General features: G+C 56.7%; 2 protein-coding genes and 1 long non-coding RNA gene across 4 annotated transcripts; 2 read left to right on the forward strand and 1 right to left on the reverse strand.

Annotated features, from left to right (window-relative positions):
* The first annotated feature begins 95 nt into the window (after positions 1-95).
* On the forward strand, positions 96-2,165 carry LOC138161694 (uncharacterized). The gene is made up of 2 exons (XR_011168441.1): positions 96-1,512; positions 1,753-2,165. It is a non-coding gene; the product is annotated as an uncharacterized lncRNA (long non-coding RNA).
* Positions 2,166-3,651: 1,486 nt separating this feature from the next.
* On the forward strand, positions 3,652-6,117 carry LOC138161697 (protein tyrosine phosphatase receptor type C-associated protein-like). Its single transcript, XM_069088514.1, has 2 exons — positions 3,652-3,836; positions 5,216-6,117. Exons 1-2 carry the CDS (start codon positions 3,834-3,836, stop codon positions 5,780-5,782), a joined length of 570 nt encoding a protein of 189 aa, XP_068944615.1. The 5' UTR covers positions 3,652-3,833; the 3' UTR covers positions 5,783-6,117.
* Positions 6,118-6,306: 189 nt separating this feature from the next.
* LOC138161684 (ribosomal protein S6 kinase beta-2) lies at positions 6,307-12,133 on the reverse strand. 2 transcript variants are annotated; one of them, XM_069088488.1, is made up of 14 exons: positions 12,074-12,133; positions 11,825-11,945; positions 11,545-11,613; positions 10,894-11,041; positions 10,548-10,605; positions 10,342-10,442; positions 9,667-9,757; positions 9,494-9,584; positions 9,282-9,389; positions 8,052-8,114; positions 7,339-7,416; positions 7,148-7,255; positions 6,931-7,043; positions 6,307-6,797 (listed from the first exon to the last, which is right to left on the reverse strand). In XM_069088488.1, exons 3-14 carry the CDS (start codon positions 11,560-11,562, stop codon positions 6,617-6,619), a joined length of 1,158 nt encoding a protein of 385 aa, XP_068944589.1. In that variant the 5' UTR covers positions 11,563-11,613; positions 11,825-11,945; positions 12,074-12,133; the 3' UTR covers positions 6,307-6,616. The 2 variants fall into 2 exon arrangements, with proteins under 2 accessions (XP_068944589.1, XP_068944591.1); XM_069088490.1 differs by having other exon boundaries at positions 11,825-11,956; positions 12,074-12,107.
* Between the last annotated feature and the right edge of the window lie 1,223 nt (positions 12,134-13,356).

A 13,356-nucleotide genomic window follows, 5' to 3' on the forward strand; every position in this document is an offset into this window, starting at 1 on the left:
CCAGGCCAAAGGAATACTCCCTCTTGGGAGGGAGGCCCCCCCCCCCCGCAGCCCATCCCCCCAGGGCAGCTTTCACTGGCAGCAAGTTTATCTTGGCCTTGGGCCTAAATCTGCCCCTGTTACCCCTGGGGCCAAGGAGAACAAACCTAGTCCTTCTTCCCTAAAATGGCCCTTCAGACAGCAGAATGCAGTGTGCATGTTCCCCAGGCCTTCTCTAGGCCACACATCCATGCTCAGTCCCTTGCAGGCGGGCCCTCATGTGACATGGGCTTCACCAGTCTGGACACTCTCCAGCTTACCACAATGGCCTTGCTGGGGCCCCTAGGGATGGTCTCACTGGGGCAGAATGTCAGAGCTGTCCCTGGGTGGAACGGCCAGGCTGCCCTAGAGGGAGAGATCCCCCTTCCCAAGAAGTCAGATGACTTGCTCCGTGGTGATGTCACAAGGTTCCTGCCATTTACTGATTGGACTGGATGCCTTCAAGGTCCCTTCCAATGCAAGAGTGTGGGATACCCTGAGCTAGTCCTCAAGGGACAGCAGTATTTGGAGGGGCAGGAGTGTAATCATGGTAAGGTGTAGGCAAAGGTACGGAGGTCAGACAGCCCCTGACTGCAGAATCTTTGAAGATGTAAGCTTTCTCTGGGATAGTAAAGAAGCCATCCAGGGGAGGACCAGGCCGAGCCATTTGGACTTTGTCCCGTCCTCCCTGGGGAGCTGTCCTGGTGTGCCTGAGGGTGGAGACCAGAGGCAGGGAGCCCTGGGGATCCACGTGAGGCCTGACAGAGCCTGAGCACAGGAGAGAGGCCAGAGGGAAAGCTGCCATGGCCCAAGAAGTGACCAGGCTTGGCCAGTGCTCAGCAAGATTCTGGGGCCCTGAGCCTTAGTGACCAGAGGATGGACTGGAGTTGGGTAGGTCAGAGGTTTTACAGGGAGTCTGGGGACACATGAAGGCCCCAGGGACTGACCACTGGGAGTTCCTTAGGAAGTGAGAGTGAGTCCTGAGTTCAAGCCTCAAAGTTGGGAGGCCTACAGCTGGTCCCTTATCTGTAACCTGGGACACAAGCTCCGTAGAGCTCTGAGGCCCTTTCCACACCTAGTGCTCTGACTCTCGGGAGGAATCCATGGGTCAGTCCATCTCACCCCATTCTGGGGAGGGAGAGGACTGGGCTTCCTCCTCCACCCTCGCCTAGCAGAGGCTTTCCCTTGCTCCCGCAGTCAGACCTGTTTCAGGATGACCTGTACCCAGACACAGCAGGACCTGAGGCTGCCCTGGAAGCTGAAGAATGGGTGAGTGGGCGGGATGCCGAGCCCCTCCTCATCTCCCTGCGTGAAGCCTATGTACCCAGCAAGCAGCGGGACCTCAAGGTTAGCCGAAAAAATGTCTTGCATGAGAGCCGAGCGGCCTCGGCTCCCACTCCCACCCGGGCCGGGCCTTCCACGCCTGCCTCCACCGCCACCTCGGTCAGCACCCCAAGCAGCAGCAGCACCAGCAGCAGCCTCGCCGGAGCTGGGGTAGGTACCTGCCTGCCACCTTGGCCTAGGTCCAGTTAGCAGCACGGCCCAGCCCTAGAGGCCTAGGAGAAGGAAAGGAAATGGGGGCAGAAAATCACTGCCACCTTGCACGTCCACCTGGGGAAGGGCAGACAGGGTGTAGAGGGCCTCAGACTTGCTGGGTGCCAGGTGGGCAGGGCATCCCCCCTGCACACCAGGCAGCCCTGCCTGGGCCTTACTGGTCCCCTGGTTCCATTGCAGGACTCGGGGAAGCTGGAAGAGGTGACCCGTGAGTTACGGCTGCTCCGGACCCTGGTGAAGGAACAGGGCGAGCGCATTGCCCGTCTCGAAGAACAACTGGGCCGCATGGAGAATGGGGATGTGTAGTGCCCAGCCCCTGCCCACTGGAGGCGACCCATCCCTTCCCTGCCCCAGATTCCACCGCTAACTCAGCCGGCCAGGGAGCAGGACCTGGCCCGGACCACTTTTATACTTGTTACCAAGAATGATTTTTTTTTTATATACTAGGCAAGAACTTCCCACACCTCCAAGGGACCATCTGTCCCTCTCCCACAGTCCCCTTCAGCCCACAGGCTCCCCCACCCTCAGCTCCCCTGGTGGAAGTTGTGGGTCTGATTATATTTTCATTCCAAATAAAAACCTCTTTCTAAGAACTTGGCATGGCCTCCCCCTTTGCTGTTGGGGGCCAGGGTGGAGGGGAAAGGGGGCAAGGGGCTTGACTACCAGGAAGAGAAAAGGCATCTCTGGGCCCTCAGCCCTCCAATATTGGGTCAATTGTTCTGCCGCCAAAACCACCTCCCTCTAAGCCTGCTCCCTCATCAATAAGGAGGCCCTGCCTGCTCCCAGCTGGGATCTTCAGAGTTCATGGATCTGGGGTCATTATCCCCACTCTAAGTCAGCCTCTCCCTATTGACTGGCTCATTCCCTCTGCCCACAAACATGCCCATGTTTCTTGCATCCTTTAATTTGTTTATCCGACCATACCTCTCTTCCCTTTTGTGGTGAACTCTCGGAGACAGTTTTCTACACTCACCAACTCCCTCCCTTCCCTCCTGAATGCCAAACTGCACCTTTGCGCTCTGGGGTGCCTCTAGGTTTGGGGGACACTGCCCTCTCCTGGGCCTCGTCCTGCCTTTCCTCAGTCTTCAGGGGAATCTTCATGCCCCAGTAACCAAGGGGTCCCCGGGCCCAGAGCTCACCTCCCCCCAGCCCATCTGGCTGGTGACCTCATCAGCCCCTGGACTTCACCAATCATCTGCTGATGATTCCCAGAGCTTTTCACCAGCTGTATCTTGGACATCTCAGACTGGGCATCCTGTTGGCAGCATTTCAAACTGAACGTGTCCATAACAGAACATATTGCCATCCCCCCAACTCCCCCCTCAGCCCAATGGGACATGAGACACCACCACGGTGTCCAGCCCCCTTGCTCAAAACCCAGCTGTCAGACCAGACTCCTGCCTCTCACTCTCCCATGTGTCCAAGCTGCCTAGAGTCAGTCCCCATCCCTCACTTGGCACCCTCACCTCAGGTTCTTGGCATCTCCCAGCTGGACTATTGGGACATCCTGCCTGGAGCATTCCTGCCTGCCAGGGCCTGGGGGCATCCCTGCCCATCCTCCACTCAGCCCCCACTGATTTTCCTGAATCCCAGATCTGATCGTGTCACCCCTCCTCAATGAACTCAGTGGCTCCCTATTACCTTCAGGATCAGACAGAAAATTTCTTTAAAATCCTTCCTGCTTTTCTCAGCACTCCATGCTGACCGGGGGTTACAGATGCTTCATCTCTCATCGCCGGCCTTGGCACCAGCCGTCTGCCTGCTTCCTCTACTTCCTGCACTTTCCCCCCCCACCCCTCCAAGTTTTCCCTCTGGAATTCCACGTATCTTAAATGCACATAGCTGGTGACTGTTTCCCTCATTAGAATTTGAGCTCCTTGAGGGCAGGGACGGTGTTTCTGCCTAATTTTATATCCCCAGAACTTATGAAATGCTTAATAGATGTCAGCCCCCCTGCTCCACATCCCAAGCCCTTGGGCTGCATGGTTTAAGACACTGGCCAAGAGAAGGGTAACCAGGTAACCCTCCCCACCCTCCTACCCCCTGCCTGATGTGCCTGGCCTCCCCCAGTTCTTCCCCAGCACTGGGCCCCTGCCTGCTTCAGGGAGGGGGTGGGCAAAAGACAGGAAGCCGGAAGCCCCAGTCTAACCCAGGTCACGGTCCCTACCTCCTTCACCCAGTCTGCCCACCCCAGGCTGTTTCATATCCAGAGCTACAGACAGCAGAGTAGCCGGGGTCCAGCTCACAGACCAGAGGGCCAGATGGTGAGTTGGGGGGAACACTGGGGGAAGGGGAAGTGGTCATAGATGCTCCAGGGCCCTCCATCCCAGGGCCAGTCAACTCCAGAGATGGCCCAGGCCAGCCATTGCTGTGCCCTTTGTGGGTGCTGCCTCCCTGATCCCCATCTCCTAGGACTTAACCCAACCTTGGATTTCATGAGTATTGGGAACTCCCAGCACCTGCCCTGCAGCTTAGGGGGTTAAACTGTCTGGGGCAGTCAGAGAGGAAGGGACTCACCCAAGGTCACACAGGCAGAAAGGGGCACAAACAGGCTTGAACCCCAATTCTCCTTGTTCTCGGGCTCAACTCAGGGGATCTACCCACAAAGCCAGGTGCCTCTCCCATGGCCCAGGATCCCATGCCAGAGTTGGGCCCAAATGACTCAAAGAGGATAGAGGGAGGCCATAGCAGAGAGGTAGCGGCCAGCAGTCCAGGGCCCATTGAAGGTGGGGAAGTGAGTGGGCCAGAAATGAAGACTGTCAGCTCCCTGCTCACCCCCACGAGCCTCTGCACGGCAGCCTCCACCTGCTTTGTTCCAACCGCAAGCTTCCTCTGACAGAGAAGGCGGCAGGCAGTGGAGGCCTCAGTCACATGCCTAGGGGCTCCCACCCACAGCTATTTGTGGGGAGGGAGGGAGGGGAGGACATGCTAAGCAGATGGCTCAGAGAAAGGCCCCTGGAGCTCTGCTCCAGGGCAGAGCCCCCCCCCATCTCTGGGGAGCCCTCCAAAGGGAAGGAGGAGAGGGGCTCCCTCCCAGGTCCCATTCTGGACCAGAAAAGCCCTCCCACACTCTCTCCCCACCGCTAGCCCTCTTACAGATGAAGAAACTGATGGTCAGAGTGGACGTGCCCTGCTACATAGCTACCAAGGGCCAGAGCTGGGGCCTGGAGGCTGGGTCTTTCCAGGACAGGGCTCTTCTCCTGAGCTGAGTTCCAGGAACAGGGCACTTCCCTTTGGGGGGGGGGGGGGGGGGATGGGGGGGGACCAGGATACATGAGCCTCCACCCTGGGCAGGGGTGAACGTCCAGACATCCCAAAGTCACAGAACACTGGAGACCTCTGTCCAAGGTGCTTTTCCACCTCATCTCAGCCTCACAAGACTCTTGTGTAGTCATAACATTCCCATTCTACAGATGAGAAAATTGGGGCTAGGTGAGGTGATCAGCCTAACAGCAAGTCGGTGGCCGAGATGTGGCTAGAGCTCTAGACCTCACAGATCTTTGTTAGAGGACCTCTGAGTTCACCTCGGAGGCCCCAGGGAGCTAGGCCTTCCAGGTGCTGAGGCTTGAGCCGGTGCCTTTCCCCTGCTGCCTTCCCTGGCAAACGGAGCTTCTCCACCTTCTCCCCTCCTCCCTCTCTCCAGGCTCTGTCCCGGCTCACAGGCCTGCTGGCGCTGATAGCTCTGCCAGGGGCGCTGGGCTCTGAGGAAAGCAGCTCCCACAGTTCTGTCACCGTGTGTCTGCTGGTGCTGCTGCTGCTGATCCTGATGGTGGGTTTGGCCCTGGCCTGGTATCACCTTAGCCGGGAATCAGGGGGCTACTACCACCCCACCCGCCTGGGTACCTCCCTGTGGAGCCAGGCCCGCCGGCTGCTGCGGGCCACAGGGATGGCCCGGTGCCTCGGAGGGTCAGCCATCGAAGAGCTTCAGGACAGTATGGAAAAGCAGGGAGAGGAGGAGGAGGAGGAGGAGGAGGAGGAGGAGGAGGAGGACCTGGAGCCAGAGGGGGCCGAGAACGACGGGCCTGGGAGCTCAGAGAGCCTGGAGGCAAGCCGAGGGGGTGACCACCCGCAGCAGGAGCCCAAGCATGCTCACTCTGGGGCCCGGGCCGAGGCCCTGCTGAGTGACCTCCACGCCTTTTCTGGAAGTGCAGCCTGGGAGGATGGGGCAGGGACAGAGGGGGGCCACAGCCTCAGCATCACCGCGCTCTAGGCATGGGGGATCTGCCTTACCCTCCCTGCTGCCCACTCCTGGCACAAAAGCCACCAGGGGCTAAAGAGGGCCTCCCCAGCCTCCCACGAGCCCCCTCAGCTCAGCCTGCCTACATCCCCAGGGTACTCCCATGGTCCTGAAGGCATGGTCACTGCATGTCTCCCCACATGGATCTGTGTGCCACACGGCGATGCCCACCTGTCTCTGCATTGTCCCCCCGGCCCCAGACCAAGAGCACTAAGCCTTCCCTGTCCTTGTAAATGTGCGGGTAAAAGAAGCAGGATGCCCGCTCAAGGTCCAGGAAGGGGGAGCAGCCCCTTCTGAAATAAAGAGTCCTACACTGGATTCCTCTGTGCTTTTCTGGATGACCCCACCCCAAGCCCTTTCCCTGTCCAACCTTCCAAAGGCAGCCACCAGAACAGACCCCCGACGCCTGCTCCTTGTTTGGGGGCTTCCTGTGAGCCTGGCCCTAAGCTGCCAAGCCCCTGCCGAGCGAGCCTCCTTCACAAGAAAGGGGCCCTAGCTAGTGCCAGAATTCAAATATTTAATTTCCTAAAAGACACAGCACAAGCAGCTGAGGACCTGGGAGGGGGGTACGCAGTGCTCCCTGAGGCTGTGGCCTGCTGTTCCTGGTGGCAGTCACTTCCCATGATTCTGTGCAAAAGTGCCTCCCCCCCAGGCCCTAAGGGCACTTTGCTCAGCCTGGCCCAATGGGCCTACGGCACTTCCAGGCCAATGCCAAGAAATCCTTCTTCCAAGAGGTAAAGGGGCGATTTGGGTTAAGAGTTCAAGTGAAGCAAGAGACAGCCAATGACAGCCAACGTGGTCCCCTCTCTAGCGTCCAGAACGGCCCCGACCCTTCTTGGATTTCTTGCCGGTGGGCGTCCGAATGGGAAGAGGGGCTGAGCTGACTGGAGGTGGAGGTGGAGGTGGAGGTGGGGCTGGGGGCAGCTCCATGGATTCTGCTGGGCCAGGGCTGGGTCGGAACCCTTCAAAGGGTGAGAATTTCAGGGGGCTGAGGAAGCAACCAAGCCAGTGACAGTTAGAGGCCCTGGTCTTCAGAGCCTTCCTCCTGCCCAAGCACCGGTACAACCTTCTCCCCTCCCACTGCAACTGTCCTGCACTTGGCCATTGGAGGCCCAGTGTACCTGATGGGGGTCCGAGGACTACTGTTGAGGCGTCGAGGGGACCGCAGCTTGGGCTGGAACGAGAAGCCTTCCTTGATGCCCTCCAAGACAGAGGGGGCCACATAGGTGAAGCCCTGGCAGATGATAGCAGGAGTGGAGTTATTCTTTCCCTGCTCTCAGCACTGTGAGACCTCCCTTATCCCCCCATTCACCCCAAACACCGATGAGGGCTCCTCACTAAGAAAGCCTGGTTGGCACTTTCACTGAGGGCTGTGTCATCAGGGCTGTCCACAGGCGTCTGCTTCGTGAAACGTGTGTCAAACTGGCTCACGTCCTCCTCAGACTGCTGCAGTGGGTGGAGGAAAAGCCAGTGGTTGGGCTTCCATGGAGGGATTTCAGGGCCCCCCCCCCACCTACACACACACTCACCAAGCAGGGCCGGAAGGGAGGTTCTACTTGCCGGGCCAACAGGTCTTCCCAATTGATATGGCGGAAGAAAGGGTGTTTCTGTAGAAAGAGAAGCTTCCCATGAAGGTCGACTCTCCCACACAAGAGCTGCACCCCCTTCCCCCAACAGGGCTTGCTCCCAATCCCTGGCAGAGGGCAGTGTGCTAGCCCCCAGTTCATTGAAGCACCTACTATGTGTAAAGCAAAGGGGAAAAAAATGAAACAGACTCTGCCCTGAACAAGTTTGTATTCTATTCTGTATGTGGGTGGAATGTACCATTCACTTCAAGTGGAAAGCAGTACTAAGAACTAAGGGGATTTCAGGGGGAAAGCTGGAGGGAGGGAGCACCTTGGTTAGGGATTCCAAGCAGAAATTAGGAGATATCAGTTCTAGGAACAGTGCCTAGGAAGAACAAAGGCCCCGAGGTGGAAATATGGGAAAGTGCATATCCTGTGCAGACGCCAGCCAGCAGGTTTGTCCAGAGCTGAGCACACGGGAAGAAAATCACCAGGAAATGCATTTGGGAACAGAGTCAGATGGAGGGGAAGGGGTGTGTGTGCAATTTTCAGACTGAGAAGTTTGGATTTTCCCTCCTGCAATAGTGAGCCAGTGAAGATATCCGAGGGGGGAGGGCGCCACAATCAGACCTGCGTTAGCGATCTGTGTGGTCCCTGTGTGAGGGGAGCTGACCCACCTGCACGTCCGCTGCACCCCCAGGTCCACCCCCGAGTCGCTGGCTGGGGTTTCTCTTCAGAAACTAGGGAAGGCAGAGAAAAGGAGAGGAAGGAGTGTGGGCTGGAAGTGAGGGGCCAGGCAGCCCTGAGGAGAATCAGAGGCCATCAGAGGCAGAAGGGAAGGCAGCAGCCTCGGACCTGACCCACACCTGAACTCAATCCTCTACAATCTCCACAACAAGGTCATACCAAAGGCTTCCAGGGACACTTGAGCCTTAGGAAATGCACAGCCAAGCTTCCCAAGCATGATGGAGCTCCCCACACTCTGGGGCTCCCAGGCTGGCCAAGGTTCTGCTCTGGAAAAAGCCTCCCACTTTCAGGGTCTGCCCCTTCCCAGTTGGGAGAAAGCTGTCGTTTCTATGGGGCCAACAGGTTTGCAAAGCACTTTCTTTACATAGCTTATTTCATTTACGCCTCCACATCCTTATGGGGGTGACACCACAGCCATGATTGTGCCCATTTTACACATGTGGAAACGGAGGCTCTTGAGAGGTCCAAGGTCACTTGTCTTAGAGGTGGGAGCTGTCCCAGGTCTTCTTGGCTCCAGGACCAGTGTTAGATGCCCTCCCCCACCGGGCCTTCAGAGAACTTCCCTGCCTTTGGTCCAGGTGTGGGGGAAGGACCTTTTCTTAGTCATGGATCTCAGGATTCTACTCCCCCTTTCTGAAAGTGGATAGGGTCTTGGGAGTCTGAAAGTACTGGGTTCAAATTCAGCTTCAGACTCTTCCTTAGCTGTGTGACTGCCTGTTAATTGAGAGGGTGGGACTCTGTGACCCTCTACTTCGGTCTCTTTCAGTTGTAACTCTGTGATTGTAGGAAGGGAGCCCTCAACCCTGCCCTTGTGACCCCTGGGGGCCCCTTTCCTGGACTGGAATCTGGATATCTCTCACACACACATACACACACACACACTCACACATACTCATACTCACATATACATATACTCACACACACACACACACACACACACACACACACAGAGTAAGGCTTCTGAAATCATAGAGGCCCCTGATCTCCAGCTGAAGAGGCCATCGGAGGCCAGGAGTCCATCTGGGGCAGGGCTCATCCCAGGTTGCCCAGGCAATAAGCAGAACAGCAGATTCCTCAGCCAGGGCTCTGCCCCAGGTTTGGGGCAGGGAGATGGAGGAAGGCAAAGCAGAAGGCAAAACCTGGAGGCAGCCGGGCCCCACCTTCTTGAGCAGGTCTCGAGCATCTGGAGTGAGGTAGGGTGGCAGCGCCAGCTTTGCCCTGAGGATCTTGTCTATTGTTTTCTTGCGATTCTCTGCAGTGAAGGGTGGCTAGAGAAGGCAGACAATGAACAGACACTTGCTGCTGCTGCCCTCCCTGCCCCCCACTCCTCTTCCATGCCCACCCACCCTCCTGAGAAGGGGGGGGAACTTGCCGTTCCTGTGAGCATGTCATACATCAGGGCTCCCAGGCTCCACCAGTCCACTGCCCGGTTGTGGCCACTGCGCGTGAGAATCTCGGGGGCCCTGAAGTGGGAAAGGAGGCCATTAGGCTCCTGCCCTCTAACTCTTCACCCTGCCCTGCCCTCCCTGGGCCCTCACTCCTCACATGTACTCAATGGTGCCACAGAATGTGTGAGTGACTGAGCCCTCGTGGATAGACTCCTTACACAGGCCAAAATCTGTCAACTTGATGTGGCCTGGGGAAGAGAGGGCAGGCAAAGTTAGTGAAGAAGCATTTACTAAGCATATTGTGGGCTGATGCTGGGGATACAAAGACAAAAATGAGATGTCCCTGCCCTCAAGAGGCTTCATTCTACTGCAGACCTAGCATGTGCCCAAAGAAGGCGAGGCAACGCTGCCAACATACCATTCCTGGATGGAAGAAGGGGCGTGAGCCACCTGGAACTCAAGGCTAATGAGTCCCATTCCCTCTTTACCAACATCAGAAGGCCAGCAGCAGCCTGGGGGATCTCTTCCAACAGATGCCTCTCGGGTTCACATTTTGTTTTCTTGGCCTTAGCCCAGGGCTTGCTGAGCAACAATGAGACAGCTATAAACCAAGGCAGCTCCAAAGCACCACCTTGGTTGGAGTCTGCTGCTGGTATTTGAGGGGCCCCTTGAGCCCCTCTGCCTGGACTCACCCTTTCCCTGGCCCCCTCACACACACACACACACACACACACAGAAACACAGACACACACACACACACAAACACAGATACACACACACACACAAACACAAACAGACACTCACACTCACACACACACACACACACACACACCTTGGCTGCTCAACATAATGTTTTCAGGCTTAAGGTCCCTGTAGATGATGCCTTGGGAGTGGAGGTGGCCCAGGGCCAGGGTGATCTCCCCCAAGTAGAAACTGCAGAGACAAGAGAGGCAGAGAGGGCCTGGGTGAGTGAGGGTGGCCCAGGGCCCCTGCCCCATCTGCTCAGTTGTGCACAGCAGGGGATATCCAGGCACCCACCAAGCTGTGTCCTCCATGAAGATGCCTTCACGCTCCAGCTGCATGAAGAGCTCTCCTCCTGGAACACAAACATGCCTCACTGTGTGACCCTGAGCCAACCACTCCCCTCTAAGCCTCAGTTTACTCATGCCAAAGGAGCACAGTCATCCCTTCCAGCCCTGCTTTTTTCAGGGCTGTTGTGAAGATAGAAACAAACACTTAGGGCAAAGTGCTCTGAGCCCTGTGCCATTCCCTCCCAATGGCCGGCTCATGACTGCAGTGGTAAAGGGATGGTGAGGAGGGGGAAAGGTAGGAATCACCCTGGTGGCCATTCTTTGAGGGCGCTCCAGGATGACCAGAGCCCTACCACTGAGGCACTCCAGGATGAGGTAGAGCTTGCCGCCAGTCTGGAAGGCATACACCAGCTCCACGATGAAGGGGTGCCTCACGGCCTCCAGGATGCTCCTCTCAGCCCGTGTGTGGGCTGTGTCCTTAGCATTGCGCATAATTTTCGCCTGACAGGGTTGGGGAGAGGGGAAGGAGAGATGGACAGTCAGACCCTGTTGGGAATAGCCCATTCCACTGGCCTAGAAGCCTGAGCCCTAGCCCCTCCCAGCCAGGCCAGGCTGACTGGGGTCCTGGCTCAGAGCCCCCAATCCCACAAACTCTCACAAGGTGCCAGCTCTTTCTAGCTGCAGGACCTTAAACAAGTCCCTTCACTCTCCAAATTTAGCTTCCTCAAGGGAAAAGTGCTTTGTACATTGCAAGGCTTCTACTACCATAACCCTGGGCAGCTGACTTGATTTCTCCCAGCCTCAGTTTCCCCATCTGTGAAAGGAGATTGGTTCATAGATGTAGGCCTGGAAGGGACTGTGGAGGCCAGCTAGTCCTACCCCATCATTTCCAGATGAAGATGAAAGTGGCATTAGGCCTGGGGAAGTCCCCTCCCCCTTGCTCTGACTCACCAAAGGTCTACCCCAGCCAGTCATCCACTCCCACTCCCAGGGACGGCACTCACTTTTCTCAACACTTTCATGGCGAATATCTTCCCGGAGTTGGTTCCTTGTACCTTCCTGACCTGGAATACCTGGGAGAGCAGGGCAGGGTGTGTGTTTGGAAGCAGGTGCCACTTGTCAGGGACCCAACTTTCTGGGACTGCAGGATGGGGCTTGTGCCCATGGGAAAAGACACAGGTAGCCAGCATCTTAAGGCACGGGTGTTGGGGGGGCCTCAGCTGCCTTTGAGAAGAGCCCCACTCTGCAGTGTGATGCCTCTTATCCAGGGGGCTATCCCCATACCTTGCCATAGCCTCCTTTGCCCAGGACTCGGAGGAGCTCAAAAGAGTGGGGGCCGATGCGTTCGGGTCCGGGGTTCACACAGGTCTCTGACAATTCCACCTCTTCATAGTGCCCCACGGGCCTGTGGGCATTCTGTCAGAGGAACGAAGCCTCCAGGCTGCCCACCTCCCCTCCAGTAACCCAGGAAAGCCCGGCCCACCCCCACCGTCTTCCCTTCCCTGGCCCAGTCTCAGGCTCTGCCCCACTCACTCCAAACCAGCTGTCCTCAAATCCACGTCAGTGTCCTAGGGGAGAAATTCAAGGTCAGTGTGCTGGTTCTGCCAGCCTGGCATCCCTGATCCCAGACACTCAGGCCATGGTCCCAATTCCCCCCCCCCTTGGAGTTCAGGCCTGGGAGCAAGGTGATAGGAAGGTGGAAGCTGAGAAGCAGGCTGGCACCACGGCCACTCCAATCTAACCTCAGATATTTACTAGCTGGGTGACTCTGGGCAAGCTTCTTGGCCTCAGTTTCCTCATTAGTCAAAGGAGATGATTGGACTCAAGGACTTCACCCTTTCAGCTCTAAGCAAGGATCCCATAATCTCCTAAGAAGGTTCAGAGGGTCCCAAGTCCAACAAAGGACTAGAATTCTAAGAAGACTATCCAGGGTACTAGGCTGGCCAGGGCAGGGCTCCGTTCAGGCCAGGCCAGGGTTAGGTTGCAGGGTAAAGCTTGGGAAGGTAAGATAACTCAGGAAAGAGAAGCTATAGACAGGGCCATAGAAGGGGTGGGGTAGTATCTGTGGACTAGGAAGGGAACCCCAGAATACTGGGGTAGGGGATGAAGGAGGTCATACAGGAGGCTAGGAAAGATGCTAGAGAGGGAGGAGGGCACTGAAGGGAACCAGCCTCTAATGGGCCTGGAGAAAGATGCAGGAAGGGAGGGGGAGCCTCATTTGTGGATCCAGGGAGGCATGGGGTTGGGGGAGACACCATCAGAGGGGACCAAGAATCACAGGACACTGGGGCTGAAGGGGAACTCAGAACAGATAAAGCAGATTCAGTCAGACAGACCTTAAGCTTCTGAACACTGAGTGTCTGAGCAGACCCCTCAGAATGTTGAGGGTAGAGCACGGACCTCAGAATTTAGAATGTTATATGTCAGAGCAAAGATCTGTCCCCCAGAAATGATGAGTGTCAGAGCAGAAAGGGGTCCCATTATTTAGAAAGCAGAGTATCAAAGGAGGGAGGGGCCTTAGAATCCAGAATGTTGAGTGTCAGAAGAGGGGGGACCTCAGAATGTTAAGTATCAAAGGAGGGAGGGGCCTTAGAATTCAGAATGTCGAGTGTCAGAAGAGGGGGGACCTCAGAATGTTAAGTATCAAAGGAGGGAGGGGCCTTAGAATTCAGAATGTTGAGTGTCAGAGGAGGGGGGACCTTAGAATGTCAAGTATCAAAGGAGAGGGGCCTTAGAATCCAGAATGTCGAGTGTCAGAGGAGGGGGGACCTCAGAATGTTAAGTATCAAAGGAGGGAGGGGCCTTAGAATTCAGAA

The sequence above is a fragment of the Petaurus breviceps genome, unplaced genomic scaffold (assembly GCF_028583685.1).
Source record: "Petaurus breviceps papuanus isolate PSGF00001 unplaced genomic scaffold, PetGlider_PUasm1.0 118471, whole genome shotgun sequence".
In the NCBI taxonomy this organism is placed as follows: Eukaryota; Metazoa; Chordata; class Mammalia; order Diprotodontia; family Petauridae; genus Petaurus; species Petaurus breviceps.

Coding starts and splice junctions, on each gene's coding strand:
- LOC138161684 (XM_069088488.1), bottom strand. Junction 8,115..9,281: donor CTCGAGACCTGCTCAAGAAG/GTGGGGCCCGGC, acceptor TGCCTTCCCTAG/TTTCTGAAGAGAAACCCCAG. Junction 6,798..6,930: donor AGTCCTCGGACCCCCATCAG/GTACACTGGGCC, acceptor TTGCTTCCTCAG/CCCCCTGAAATTCTCACCCT.